This window comes from Oncorhynchus keta, unplaced genomic scaffold (assembly GCF_023373465.1).
Source record: "Oncorhynchus keta strain PuntledgeMale-10-30-2019 unplaced genomic scaffold, Oket_V2 Un_scaffold_14384_pilon_pilon, whole genome shotgun sequence".
Classification (NCBI taxonomy): Eukaryota; Metazoa; Chordata; class Actinopteri; order Salmoniformes; family Salmonidae; genus Oncorhynchus; species Oncorhynchus keta.
The window spans coordinates 1483344-1497225 of NW_026290787.1; the positions used below are offsets into that span (position 1 = coordinate 1483344).

Sequence of the window (13882 nt, forward strand, 5' to 3'; positions counted from 1 at the left end):
GAAGCTGAAGATGCGCATTTTGACAGAAAAAAATTTGGTTGGACACTTACCAGTACGTACAAATGCACACAATGTAACAATGGTTCAGTTTCTGAGATGCTGGCCCAGCCATTCCTCAGTTACATCCCAGACTATACCACCTGTCCGAGTACAGCAGGGCCCTCTGTCTGTCCCAACCCACACCCCTCTCCCGGGACTGAATGACCTCACCCAACCACATCACCCTGTCAACGGTGTAACATGTTTATGTTATTCTACGTATACATATTCTCTGTCTTCACCTGTCTCAAGGGCAGACAAGGTGCCATCAGCACTAGACATCCATCAACACACCTGGGCTCACACTGATAAGAAAGAGATGTGTGTCTACAGGGGTTTGACAGAGAGAGAACCATCTCTCCTCTACGGTCCATGCTGTTGAAAGCTGTTGAGTTGCATTGACAACAGTTGCTAACAGACGAGTGTTTCTGTCATGTAGCCTTGTGTTCAGTGTTCTTGTTGTTCCATTTATAGGTCTGCTCTGCAGCACATGGCAGCAGCCACTGACAACTGCTCCATCATGCAGAAAATACACACACAGACAAAGAAACCAGCAACAATGGTTGTTTGTTCACCATGCATTCACTCATGTGTGTTGCTATAAATAGCCTATGGATAAGTGAATGGCTCTTATGTGCAAACTGGGAGTGATTTTAACCCCTTCACACTATCCAATCCAACTAGAGGTGAAGGGGTTAAACCATACACTATCCAATCCAACTAGAGATGAAAGGGTTAAACCACACACTATCCAATCCAACTAGAGGTGAAGGGGTTAAACCACACACTATCCAATCCAACTAGAGGTGAAGGGGTTAAACCACACACTATCCAATCCAACTAGAGGTGAAGGGGTTAAACCACACACTATCCAATCCAACTAGAGGTGAAGGGGTTAAACCACACACACTATCCAATCCAACTAGAGGTGAAGGGGTTAAACCACACACTATCCAATCCAACTAGAGGTGAAGGGGTTAAACCACACACACTATCCAATCCAACTAGAGGTGAAGGGGTTAAACCACACACACTATCCAATCCAACTAGAGGTGAAGGGGTTAAACCACACACTATCCAATCCAACTAGAGGTGAAGGGGTTAAACCACACACACTATCCAATCCAACTAGAGGTGAAGGGGTTAAACCACACACTATCCAATCCAACTAGAGGTGAAGGGGTTAAACCACACACTATCCAATCCAACTAGAGGTGAAGGGGTTAAACCACACACTATCCAATCCAACTAGAGGTGAAGGGGTTAAACCACACACTATCCAATCCAACTAGAGGTGAAGGGGTTAAACCACACACTATCCAATCCAACTAGAGGTGAAGGGGTTAAACCACACACTATCCAATCCAACTAGAGGTGAAGGGGTTAAACCACACACTATCCAATCCAACTAGAGGTGAAGGGGTTAAACCACACACTATCCAATCCAACTAGAGGTGAAGGGGTTAAACCACACACTATCCAATCCAACTAGAGGTGAAGGGGTTAAACCACACACTATCCAATCCAACTAGAGGTGAAGGGGTTAAACCACACACTATCCAATCCAACTAGAGGTGAAGGGGTTAAACCACACACTATCCAATCCAACTAGAGGTGAAGGGGTTAAACCACACACTATCCAACAACTAGAGGTGAAGGGGTTCACAATCCAATCCAACTAGAGGTGAAGGGGTTAAACCACACACTATCCAATCCAACTAGAGGTGAAGGGGTTAAACCACACACTATCCAATCCAACTAGAGGTGAAGGGGTTAAACCACACACTATCCAATCCAACTAGAGGTGAAGGGGTTAAACCACACACATCATCCAATCCAACTAGAGGTGAAGGGGTTAAACCACACACTATCCAATCCAACTAGAGGTGAAGGGGTTTAACCACACACTATCCAATCCAACTAGAGATGAAAGGGTTAAACCACACACACTATCCAATCCAACTAGAGGTGAAGGGGTTAAACCACACACTATCCAATCCAACTAGAGATGAAAGGGTTAAACCACACACTATCCAATCCAACTAGAGGTGAAGGGGTTAAACCACACACTATCCAATCCAACTAGAGGTGAAGGGGTTAAACCACACACTATCCAATCCAACTAGAGGTGAAGGGGTTAAACCACACACTATCCAATCCAACTAGAGGTGAAGGGGTTAAACCACACACTATCCAATCCAACTAGAGGTGAAGGGGTTAAACCACACACTATCCAATCCAACTAGAGGTGAAGGGGTTAAACCACACACTATCCAATCCAACTAGAGATGAAAGGGTTAAACCACACACACTATCCAATCCAACTAGAGGTGAAGGGGTTAAACCACACACTATCCAATCCAACTAGAGGTGAAGGGGTTAAACCACACACTATCCAATCCAACTAGAGGTGAAGGGGTTAAACCACACACTATCCAATCCAACTAGAGGTGAAGGGGTTAAACCACACACTATCCAATCCAACTAGAGGTGAAGGGGTTAAACCACACACTATCCAATCCAACTAGAGATGAAAGGGTTAAACCACACACTATACAATCCAACTAGAGGTGAAGGGGTTAAACCACACACTATCCAATCCAACTAGAGGTGAAGGGGTTAAACCATACACTATCCAATCCAACTAGAGGTGAAGGGGTTAAACCACACACTATCCAATCCAACTAGAGATGAAAGGGTTAAACCACACACACTATCCAATCCAACTAGAGGTGAAGGGGTTAAACCACACACTATCCAATCCAACTAGAGGTGAAGGGGTTAATTAGCCCCTTCACCTCTAGTTGGATTGGATAATGGACGGAGAGGGGATGACAGGAGGGTAAGGAAACAAAAACAGTGTTTCGCTGTCACACATGCACACTCGCTCTCGTGAACACACACAAGCTCACATTTAGACACACACAGTCAGTCTAGTAGTTTCACCACTTATTCTCTGAGGAAGAAGATAACATGAAGGTCAAACCCTCTGTAGTCTAGACCAGTCTACTCTGATCTGAAGCAGTAAGCCACAACCAGGTGTGCTGCTGTTCACCATATGCCTCATATCAGTGAGCCTATCAGCACCTTAAAGTTGTATAATACTAGAAACCATTTCCTCTTCGAACCCACATCAACAGGAGCCTTGCACTGGAGGACAAGGAGTAGCACGTTAAGTTCACTGGTTCAACCACATAAAACCCCCATGAAAACAGAGATAGGAGAGAATTGAATTACAGTAGGTTAAAGTCCTTTGTTGATGTGAATACACTGGACCAGCTTCACTTATCATCTGCTGGGCCAAAGATGTATTGGCTCAAAAAACGACATCTTTCCCAGGAAAAGATCAAGCTCAAAAAAAGCCACCACCCAATCACTTACCGACCGTGCCTCTGCTCTGAATGGAACAGTGTGTGTGTGTCATGACTCAGTGCCGGGCCAGCTCTAGCTATGGTAAACATGTTTGCGGTGGTTCCAGGAAACCCTTAGAATCACTGAGTGGGATAACGTAAAACCTTGCCGGCTAGAGCCCACTGCTATCATTTCCCAACACTATCAATGTGCTGCTTCCTACTCTGCTGAAATATTAAGCCTATTTATGAGGCCCGATGGGATACTCGTTCAATATCTCTTCACGACCGCAAAAACAACGTTAGTCTGTGTGCTTCGACATTACGTTCAGTAGATGGTTAAGCAATCTCTGCACTGCAGGCATCCAACTGTTCCACGAGGAAGCTCTAAAACCTAGGAACAACACAGGATGTAAGGGCTAGGGCAGGGGTATAACTCTGTACCAGATTAGAGGGAAACCATGACAATATGCAGTGGAACTAGCATCGAGGTCCAGAGTTGAGTTTGAAAGGCTTAGGGCCTATGTTTTCTGAATGCGCGTGCATGCTTGCTTTGTGTATGACGAGTATTCAGACTTTTGTCAAAGTAAATCACTGGAAGAAGACAAAAATCTCCAATATGTTCTTCCTAACAAATGGAAGAATGGAGGAAGAGAAAACTAATGGGACAGCTACAGACCTAAGGGAGTGACAAACCCACACAGCGCTGTGATTGTGAGCAAGCAGGTCTCTTATCTACTGCAGCTAAACTGCACAGGGCAGCCCGGGCAGTCACTGCATCGCCATGGGAACTGATGATAAGCGTGCCCGTCTGACCAGTGACCACAACCACAGAGGGGCCACCGCCGAGGATCATGGGAAAACCACAGGGGCGTGACGGAGAAGACTGACAGGTCCTGGCAGAGAACCACTGGGCTGTTATTTTATGTGGGATAACTGCGGCAACAGTCTAAAATACCTGGTAAACCCACTGTTTACACTAGGCCTGCAGATCCATTTCAGAGGCCTGCAGATCCATTTCAGAGGCCTGCAGATCCATTTCAGAGACCTGCAGATCCATTTCAGAGGGCTGCAGATCCATTTCAGAGGCCTGCAGATCCATTTCAGAGGCCTGCAGATCCATTTCAGAGGCCTGCAGATCCATTTCAGAGGCCTGCAGATCCATTTCAGAGGCCTGCAGATCCATTTCAGAGGCCTGCAGATCCATTTCAGAGGCCTGCAGATCCATTTCAGAGGCCTGCAGATCCATTTCAGAGGCCTGCAGAACCATTTCAGAGGCCTGCAGATCCATTTCAGAGGCCTGCAGATCCATTTCAGAGGGCTGCAGATCCATTTCAGAGACCTGCAGATCCATTTCAGAGGGCTGCAGATCCATTTCAGAGGGCTGCAGATCCATTTCAGAGACCTGCAGATCCATTTCAGAGGGCTGCAGATCCATTTCAGAGACCTGCAGATCCATTTCAGAGGCCTGCAGAACCATTTCAGAGGCCTGCAGATCCATTTCAGAGGGCTGCAGATCCATTTCAGAGGGCTGCAGATCCATTTCAGAGGCCTGCAGATCCATTTCAGAGACCTGCAGATCCATTTCAGAGACCTGCAGATCCATTTCAGAGGGCTGCAGATCCATTTCAGAGACCTGCAGATCCATTTCAGAGGCCTGCAGATCCATTTCAGAGGCCTGCAGATCCATTTCAGAGGCCTGCAGATCCATTTCAGAGGCCTGCAGAACCATTTCAGAGGCCTGCAGATCCATTTCAGAGGCCTGCAGATCCATTTCAGAGGCCTGCAGAACCCTTTCAGAGGCCTGCAGATCTATTTCAGAGGCCTACATGTCATATTCAGCTGTGTGAAGGTGTGCTCACCATGTGTATTAGTAGCTCTAGTCTAGCAAGGATCTACAAATCACATTGTTGAATGGGTATGGACTGACTTTTAATGTGTGAGGACACACAAATGGATCTCTGTGTCTGCATCAGCTGATGGTCACCAGGCCAGGCTAAGCAGCTGTGCATATTGTTAACTATTTTTTTTCAGAATGTAGCACTAAGCATCTTTCAATACAACATGGCTACTGTAGCCTGTGTGCGTTAGTGCAAGCTCAATGTTGAGCAGATGTCAACGGCTAATATGCTAAGTTCTCCGAGCAGATAATCACTTCTATGCAAACAGTCATATTTGTTCTCAGATATACGCTCATACAGACTGCACAGTGAACCAACTATCTGACTGAGCCTATTCCTGAGAACTAGCCTATCGCCCAACTTGTAGAGAGATGGGGGGGGTTCTTAGAAAAGATTTAGAGGGCCTCCCGGGTGGCGTAGTAGTTAAGGGCGCTGTACTGCAGCGCCAGCTGTGCCACCAGAGACTCTGGGTTCACGCCCAGGCTCTGTAACCGGCCGCGACCGAGAGGTCCGTGGGGCGACGCACAATTGGCCTGGCGTCGTTCGGGTTAGGGAGGGGTCGTCCAGGTATGGGAGGGGTTGGCCTAGCGTCGTTAGGGTTAGGGAGGGGTTGGACTAGCGTCGTTCAGGTTAGGGAGGGGTTGGCCTAGCGTCGTTCAGGTTAGGGAGGGGTTGGCCTAGCGTCGTTCAGGTTAGGGAGGGCTTGGCCTAGCGTCGTTTGGGTTAGGGAGGGTTGGCCTAGCGTCGTTCGGGTTAGGGAGGGGTTGGCCGGTAGGGATATCCTTGTCTCATCACACACCAGCGACTCCTGTGGCAGGCCGGGCACAGTAACCAGGTGCTTCCTCCGACACATTGGTACGGCTGGCTTCCGGGTTGGCTTCCGGGTTGGCTTCCGGGTTGGATGCGCGCTGTGTTAAGAAGGTGCGGCTTGGTTGGGTTGTGTATCGGAGGACGCATGACTTTTAACCTTCGTCCCTACCGAGCCCGTACGGGAGTTGTAGCGATGAGACAAGATAGTAGCTACTAAACCACGAAATTGGGGTAAAATTAAACATTTAAAATTTTAAAAAGATTTAGAGGAAGTATAACATTTAAACTGAAGAGCAGTTCCACAAATGATCGACAAAAAGGAGCAGTTATGGTTGGTACGAGCAAACGCCTGAGTGTTTGATCAAATGTTATTTGTCACAAGACCTTACAGTGAAATGCTTACTTACAAGCCCTTAACCAACAATGCAGTTAAGAAAAAAAGTGTTAAGAAAGTATTTACTCAAATAAACGGAAGATAAAAAAAGCCGCTGGAAGTAAGCTGATAATGGACTCACAATGCCATGCAGATCATAGACATGGGAACAATCACACACATCTACAGTAGTTCAGTTTAAACTGAAAGAAGAATGGAGAGAGAAAAAGAAAGGGTTGGTATCACACCATACTCAGAGAAAAGGATGGAGAATCTCCAACAAGCATTAGACTGGATTTAAAACTCTAAGTGTTAAGGCTAACTAATCCAGGCATCAACTAACGATGTAATGTGCTTACTTTGGCTTGGCTTCAGCTCGGCTGGGGAATGGAGACTACCTAGTATGGTGTAGGCCTACCTCGAGGTTTCTCACAACTCAGGACAATCCTATATGGAACCCTATTCCCTATATAGTGACTGTCAAAAGCTAGTGCACTAGGCCTATCTAAGGGTGCCATTTAGAATGCAGACCAGTATGTATTCAGGTCAAATTTAAACATCATGGCCGCCACATGAATTAAGTCCAACTAACAAGACTCTTGAAATAAAATGGCCGATATCATAATATTTGAAGTACTCCAGGTACTGTAAGCCTGCCTTGGGCTCCTAGCAGATGTGGTATAGGTGTGATTCCTGTATGAAACATTATGGAGTCTTAAAAGGAAGCCTGGGTAAGGCAAAAATGTCATAAATATGCCAACTTTGATTAATTATTTCTCCATTATGCTTTTATATACAAATGTCAAATATATGTCATCAATCCTTCCTCCAAAGGACCATCCTATGAATACAATTTTGAGAAAATCATGACATTTTCTTGTCCTGGTATTGTCAGGAATCATTCATAAGATATACTTTATGGCTGGAGGGGTTACCGCTGAGCCTTTGCAGGGGCCCACCAGATGTTACCTGGGCGAGGATATTTATAGTGCACACATCCCCCAGTGTGTTAGGTAAACACGGCCAATCGCACCATCCACAACAGTAGAGACCTTTAGTTAGCCTACCTCTTTGTCATGGACGCAATTTGACGAACACAGGCGGAACAGTAGGACACTTCACAGCATCATACTGTATATTCAATCATGTGCACAAATGACATTATCTACAGGACAAGCCAAAGAAACAGAAAAGAACCACAAATATTATTTTGAGTGAGTCCACGTCATGGGTTGTTATTGACTTGAATAATATTTGACAGGGATGTATTCTGAGATGGTACAGCTATACAAAGCACACATTAGGCCTACGTGAGATGGATCCAGTGAGCATGGTAAAGGGCTTACCTTGGTGAGTGTGTGATGTCATTGTTGACAGGATGGTCCTCAGAGAATCCACAGTGAAGTTTTAAAATATACGGCCTGGAGAGGAGGAGGACGGGACAGGTGGAGTGTGTGTGTGTGTGGGTCGGGGGGGTTATAGTGTGTGTGTGTGTGTGTGTGTGTGTGTGTGTGTGTGTGTGTGTGTGTGTAGGGAAGGGGGCTGGTCTGATGTGTACCAAGATCAGGGCCACAGTCCTCCTCAGCAGGAAACAATCACCCACAGGTCTCTTCACTGATCAGCAACAGGAAACACAACCACCCACAAGTGTCTTCGCTGGTCAGCAACAGGAAACAGTCCTCCACCTTACAGCCTACTGTTCAGGTAATCCAATCAGAGACACCCGCTCACTTGTACCAGCCTTTTTAAGAAAACACACAAAAAAGAGAGAAAGAATGACGCATTAGCAACATAAATCTGAGCTGGATTCAGAAACAATCATTCATTCTGAATCCCCCTACACTAACACAACATTAAGTCTACAGATGGAATGATTTCCCACAACAAACACTACTAGACTACTAGACCACCCATCATGTGTAGGGCTAAGCTAATGGCCTGGAGGTAGGGAGGGAGGATGTTTGTTGAGAGAGGTGGGGTGGGGGGTTGTGGTAAGGGCTTCTCAAGACAGAGGGGCAGAGTGTGGAGCTGCGGGACAAACCACCAAAAGTCGGTCACGGCTGGCACACATTCACGCTTTGTGATGGAAAGGGGTTTGTGTGCGTGTCTGTGTAGAGGAGGGGGTAAACCCCTGGGGCGCTATTCCCCTGCACTCTCTATGGGCTTTGCTTGATGTGTGTGTATGCGTATGTGTGTGTGTGTGTCCACGCTTGTCTGGCCCCATTGTCCCCAAACTGGTTGTGTGATACAGGGTGACAGATTTGCAGAGAGAGTCCCTCTAGCTCAGAAAGAGGCCCAGGGCGTATAGCTCTAGGACCAATCTACAATATAATTGTTACTCATCTTCAGTACCTGGTAGATTTTTAATAACACGCTACATACACATCTACACATTCTTTAATTATGTATACACTTGGCATGAATGTTTAAAAAAAACTGCTTTCTGATGAATAAATAAAACGTAGGCATACTAAAATAAATCAGTAGGATGTTGTACTAAAACACAATAGCTAAAATGCACTCCGTCTTTCGCTCTCTGACCACAATTTTACCAGCACGCCCCCCATTCACAAAAAAAGGTTGACGCATACAGCTACTTCACCACCGCCCATTGACAGACACAGCTGACTTTCCCAGTCATTTCTCCTTTAACATTGCGTAACATTACGATCTAGAACGGCAAAAAAATTGCCGATACACTATCCCTATCAACATGTATGTGTAGCACTATCCACCGCCATGTTCTAAAAATAGAACACAGGAACAAATCAAGGCACGTCAGAGACTGTGCGTAGCTAGAAATTTCGCGCGCCAGATACGCATTTCGCGATCTAACATACATATTCTTCCGTACGCAGCAGGTCGGACAATAATAATAAGCACTCTTTCTATATCCAACATATTGTGCTAATTCAATCTATTTTTTGTATGAATAAGTCTATTATTAGCACGAGCAGCTCAACTGGAAACTTCAGGCAGCAGACATTGTTTTGATAGGATTGTCCCCGCGCCCGTAATCGATGCATCATTGCCTAAGCAACATCCTGAATATTTTCGCACTTCAAAGAGCTACATTCGTCGAAAATATAAACGATATGCTCACCTAGAAGCTCCAAGATGCGGCCCTGTCCCGAGAAAGATGCAGAATAAATATGTTGACTTTATCACTAGGGAAGTCTACTGGCGAAATAATCATTTTCTGACAGATTCCGCCATACTTGATTTTGGTTACGGAGTCACGTGTCGCGTCCCTACATTTATCCAAGTATTGAGAGGCGTGGTTTGCTATCAATATAAAATTGTTAAAATGTTGCAGCTGTGATAGCAATAGTGAGCATTTAGAACTGTTCTAATGATATTATATTTAATTTGTTTATATATTGAATGTTATGGATTCACTACTTAGTGAGCCTACTTACCATAATGGCCTACTTGTGTTGTGGGCTGATACGAGAAAGGGCGTGTCGTGTGCCATTGACTACGTATTGTTATGGTGCCAAAATAGCTGGGCCCCTACATATCATATATTGATCTGTGGAATTGTAGCCTTTCTCTACAATTACGTTTATTCATACTTTGTCATTAGATTCACATAATCGATATTTATTCAATATGCCGACTAAACCAGTAGCATAACGACGTTTGTATGACAACATTGTTTAACAATATTAGGCTATAACAGCTGGCTAACAGGAAAGTCTAGTAAACCCCCCTACTCTAATAGATAATACGTGAGTTTTTTTATTTATTGCAATAAAGGTTCCATAACCTACCTGGAACCTTACTCTTGACGCTAACACATCTCTCCGTCTACCTCTGGGATATTGTCACAACAACATTGTGCCGCATTTGACAGCATAAGCAATATGAGTTGGATGATTTATCCAATTCTGGCTCATTGCCAGATGAAAAGTGTTTCTCTCTGCAGCCGTGTAATCTAATAGTGTTTATTTCCATGACTTAATTCTATTTTGCGTCTCATCCACCCACAGACACAACACAAGGAGCGGTCAGCAGAGTTAACCACACTGCTGTTTGACTGTTAAGGCCGCTGCTACTGAAACTGCCAACTGGAATCGGTCTATTACCCATCATCAGACAAATTGAGATATAGGACTGCTCAATCAGTATCTGTTTCCAGATCAGTTTTTCTGAGATGGGGAATAACATCCTAAAATCCTTATTTTACAGATGTGTTTATTTTGTTTTACCATTTAGGTGCAGTCCATAAAATGTGCATATTTAAATAACCCTTGTCTACGAAATATTTACAGTTGTTGGGCTCACTAACATGATTATATCATATTCTTCAAAAGAATCAAAGGTTGGGCATATTATAACTAATTACAATACACTATCAACAATCAGCATATCCATTCTGTCATGAAGACAGATTGTGTTATTCCATCTTTAACCCCACATTTCCGAACACCAGTGATTGAATAGAATAGGACCCCTTTAGTTCAAGTAATTTCTCCCGCCCAGCACAAATTAAGGCCTGTTGGGAAGGCTGTATCCATAGTAACGGAGGATTATCATTTCTCTGGATGAGCTACAGTGCATCAGTTATGTAACTGAGCGGTCTTGGAGACATGTCTCATGATGGCGAGCCTGAGAAAGATAAGCTCTTTAGGGGAAAGCCACAGGGATATTTTCCCCAGCCTGAGAAAGTAGATATACCAAAAGGGTTCTCCTTGGAACCAACAAGGGTTCTTCTATGGGGACAGCTTATGAATCCTTTTTGAATCCTCTTTTCTAAGAGTGTATGCTAGTCAATACTAGCCATCTGGTGGCATTTTACTCACAATTTGCAAGGCTTGAGAACTATTAGCAGGCCTAATAAAAATGGATTCTTCATGCACCTATAATTGTTTATCTGTCATCGATGGCTGCACTGGGTAAGGTTCATCATAGTCCTGCTACTGAACTACAGTGAGGCTTACCTCAACATCGTTCACATATCTATGCTATGCATTCTCTACATGGTAAATCAGGTATTTCAAGCAAAACATGACCTACATGTGAGAACATTTACGATAATGCTATCTCTGTGAGATGTATGGAGGCCAGCTGTACTGTATCCAACCCATGTGACAGTGTTTTCACGATCTGATCATGAGATCAATCTTATCCTTTCAGAGCACTGGCATTAACATGACTTGCAGTAGTAGCCCTGCTTCCTGGAACAGACTGACGAAGAATGTGGAATTAAGTGTGTGTGTGTATATATGTGTGTGGGCCTGTGGAACTACCTATACATGTGTGCCGGTGTGTAAGTGAGTGAGTGCATGCATGCGCGTGTAAGTATGTGTGTGCACGTGTGTGTGTGTGTGTGTCTGGGGTAATGCCTCCCAGGTGTGTTGGAGACGTACAGATTGAGAGCAATGACGTCAAAGGAGCATCAAGATTGGTGTATACTATCTGGGGCTCCCTAAACTCAATGAACATCTGATTAGCATTTTGGTTATTTGCGCATTAGCTGCTGTAACTGGGACTGCATGGACGTCTCCAGCTCTTACCTGGGAGTTGATTGTCTACAATCTTCTTGTTCAGTGGTCCCTTAAAAAGAGATCAGCTGTGCACGTTATTCATATAGATTGTGTCTATATGCCTTGGAGGAAGATGCGTGGACTCATTTGCAAGTTCAGTGACATGCTAGAATTACTATAACATATTCTTACACAAAGTCTGTCAACATGAGAATATTTGTTAATAACAATCTTTTTATAACAAGCTTTCCATTGTTTTATCCAACGTCAACTTTGACATCTCTCTTTACACTGACACACACATACATTTGTAGGATCTTAATTTGAGCCAGTTTGCTACAACAGGAAAATAGTCCTGCAGCAACAGGACATGTGAATTATTACGTGTATTATAATTCATAGTCGCTCTGGATAAGAGCGTCTGCTAAATGACTTAAATGTAAAATTTAAATTTAAAAAATGTGTAGGGGCAAATCAAGTCTGACATTTTAAAGTGGAAATTGCTAACTTTAGAAGCCTTTTTTTAACCTTGAATAGACTACAAAATTGCATTCCCTGCTGTGCAGCAACAAAAGAGTGATCAAATGAAGATACTACATCTGTAAATAACCTCCATTTAGACAACAGTGTAAAAGGATCTGCCATTTCTTCTGACAGCTAAATTACTGCATGACACAAAAGAAACAGACAGAGAGACACTCCCCAAAATGTTCTCTGACCCTGGAAACTAGGCACTCAGGAAAGCTTTATTGTTTACACGTGTGGGAGCCGAGGTTATAATAGTGAACTAAAACTAAAACTACTCATGAAAAACAATAATTAACAAACCAATTCGAAAAAAGAAAACTACACTGAATCTATTATCTTTGACTTCAAAACGAACATAAATAAAATAAAAATCATCATGAATTATGTTCAGTTTTTTTTGTTTTTTTCTAAACTTTGGGCAAAAATTGAAGGTTTTCTTTTTCAAGCTTTTGGGGTATTTTCAAGCTACTGAATCTGTCGGATAGAGCCAGCAAGGAAATGGCGATGTTTCAAATGGGCTTAGCTTGTGCATCACAAGCTATCACCAAAGACAGTACAGTATGACGATAGGCAGAAACTGCTTCTCCAATAAAAATCCCAGGTAACACTTGCAGGCGATGTCATGTGGACATTAGCTAGCTATGATCATGCGCAGAACCACACGGTCTAACGGTCATCTCGCCCCGAACTGTGCATATGCAGGCCGTCAAATCAAAGGCACTCCCTCAATATAAAGTCGTTTTTTGACGAAAATGAAAACGTTTCAGTTTGTCACTATCATAATGTCTTAGTCAAAACATATTTAACTACTGAAGACATTGGCTCGAATCGAGGCTGTGCCTTTAGATTTTGATATAATCAACAACTAAGGAAGATTTTGTTTTCACTTCCCTCATTGACTTCTGAAACCCCAACCCCATGCCTGTTCTGTTTGGGCTGTTTCACAAGCATTCCCGGATGTCTCAGGATGTTGCGCCTCTGTGTTTAGAGAAACTCTGTGCTTTTTATTGTGACGAGATTTGTCCTAGAGATAGTACTGAGCGATTTCCCCTTAGGCCAGCTGCTAAGTAAAAATTGGCTATATTGTAAAACATTTATACAAACAGAAATTCGTTTTTTGGTCTTCATTTAAGGTTAGGTTAAGGCATTCGGGTTAGCAGTATAGTTCAGGTTAGGTTTAAAATCAGATGTTATAACTGGGAGCTTTGCTAGCTAGTGACCACTCCACAGAGCTGCATACAGAACAAGATTCATGCCGAAAAACGCTAACCGGTGAAAAAACACGGCTCAGTAGCTAACTTCTTCTTACATACTGTACATGTACTACTTAAGTTAAAAAGCATTGGACTGGTGGCAGGTAGTCTAGCGGTTAAGAGTGTTGGGCCAGAGCGA

The 13882-nt window shown here is 43.8% G+C and overlaps 1 protein-coding gene across 1 annotated transcript in view; it reads right to left on the reverse strand.

Annotated features, from left to right (window-relative positions):
- The window catches only part of LOC118375732 (histone deacetylase 4-like), a 144836-nt gene extending 135135 nt beyond the window's left edge, over positions 1-9701 (reverse strand). The window contains 2 exon segments of the mRNA XM_052513969.1: positions 7820-8214; positions 9577-9701. Coding sequence (XP_052369929.1) covers positions 7820-7841 — 22 coding nt within the window. The 5' untranslated portion in view covers positions 7842-8214; positions 9577-9701.
- Between the last annotated feature and the right edge of the window lie 4181 nt (positions 9702-13882).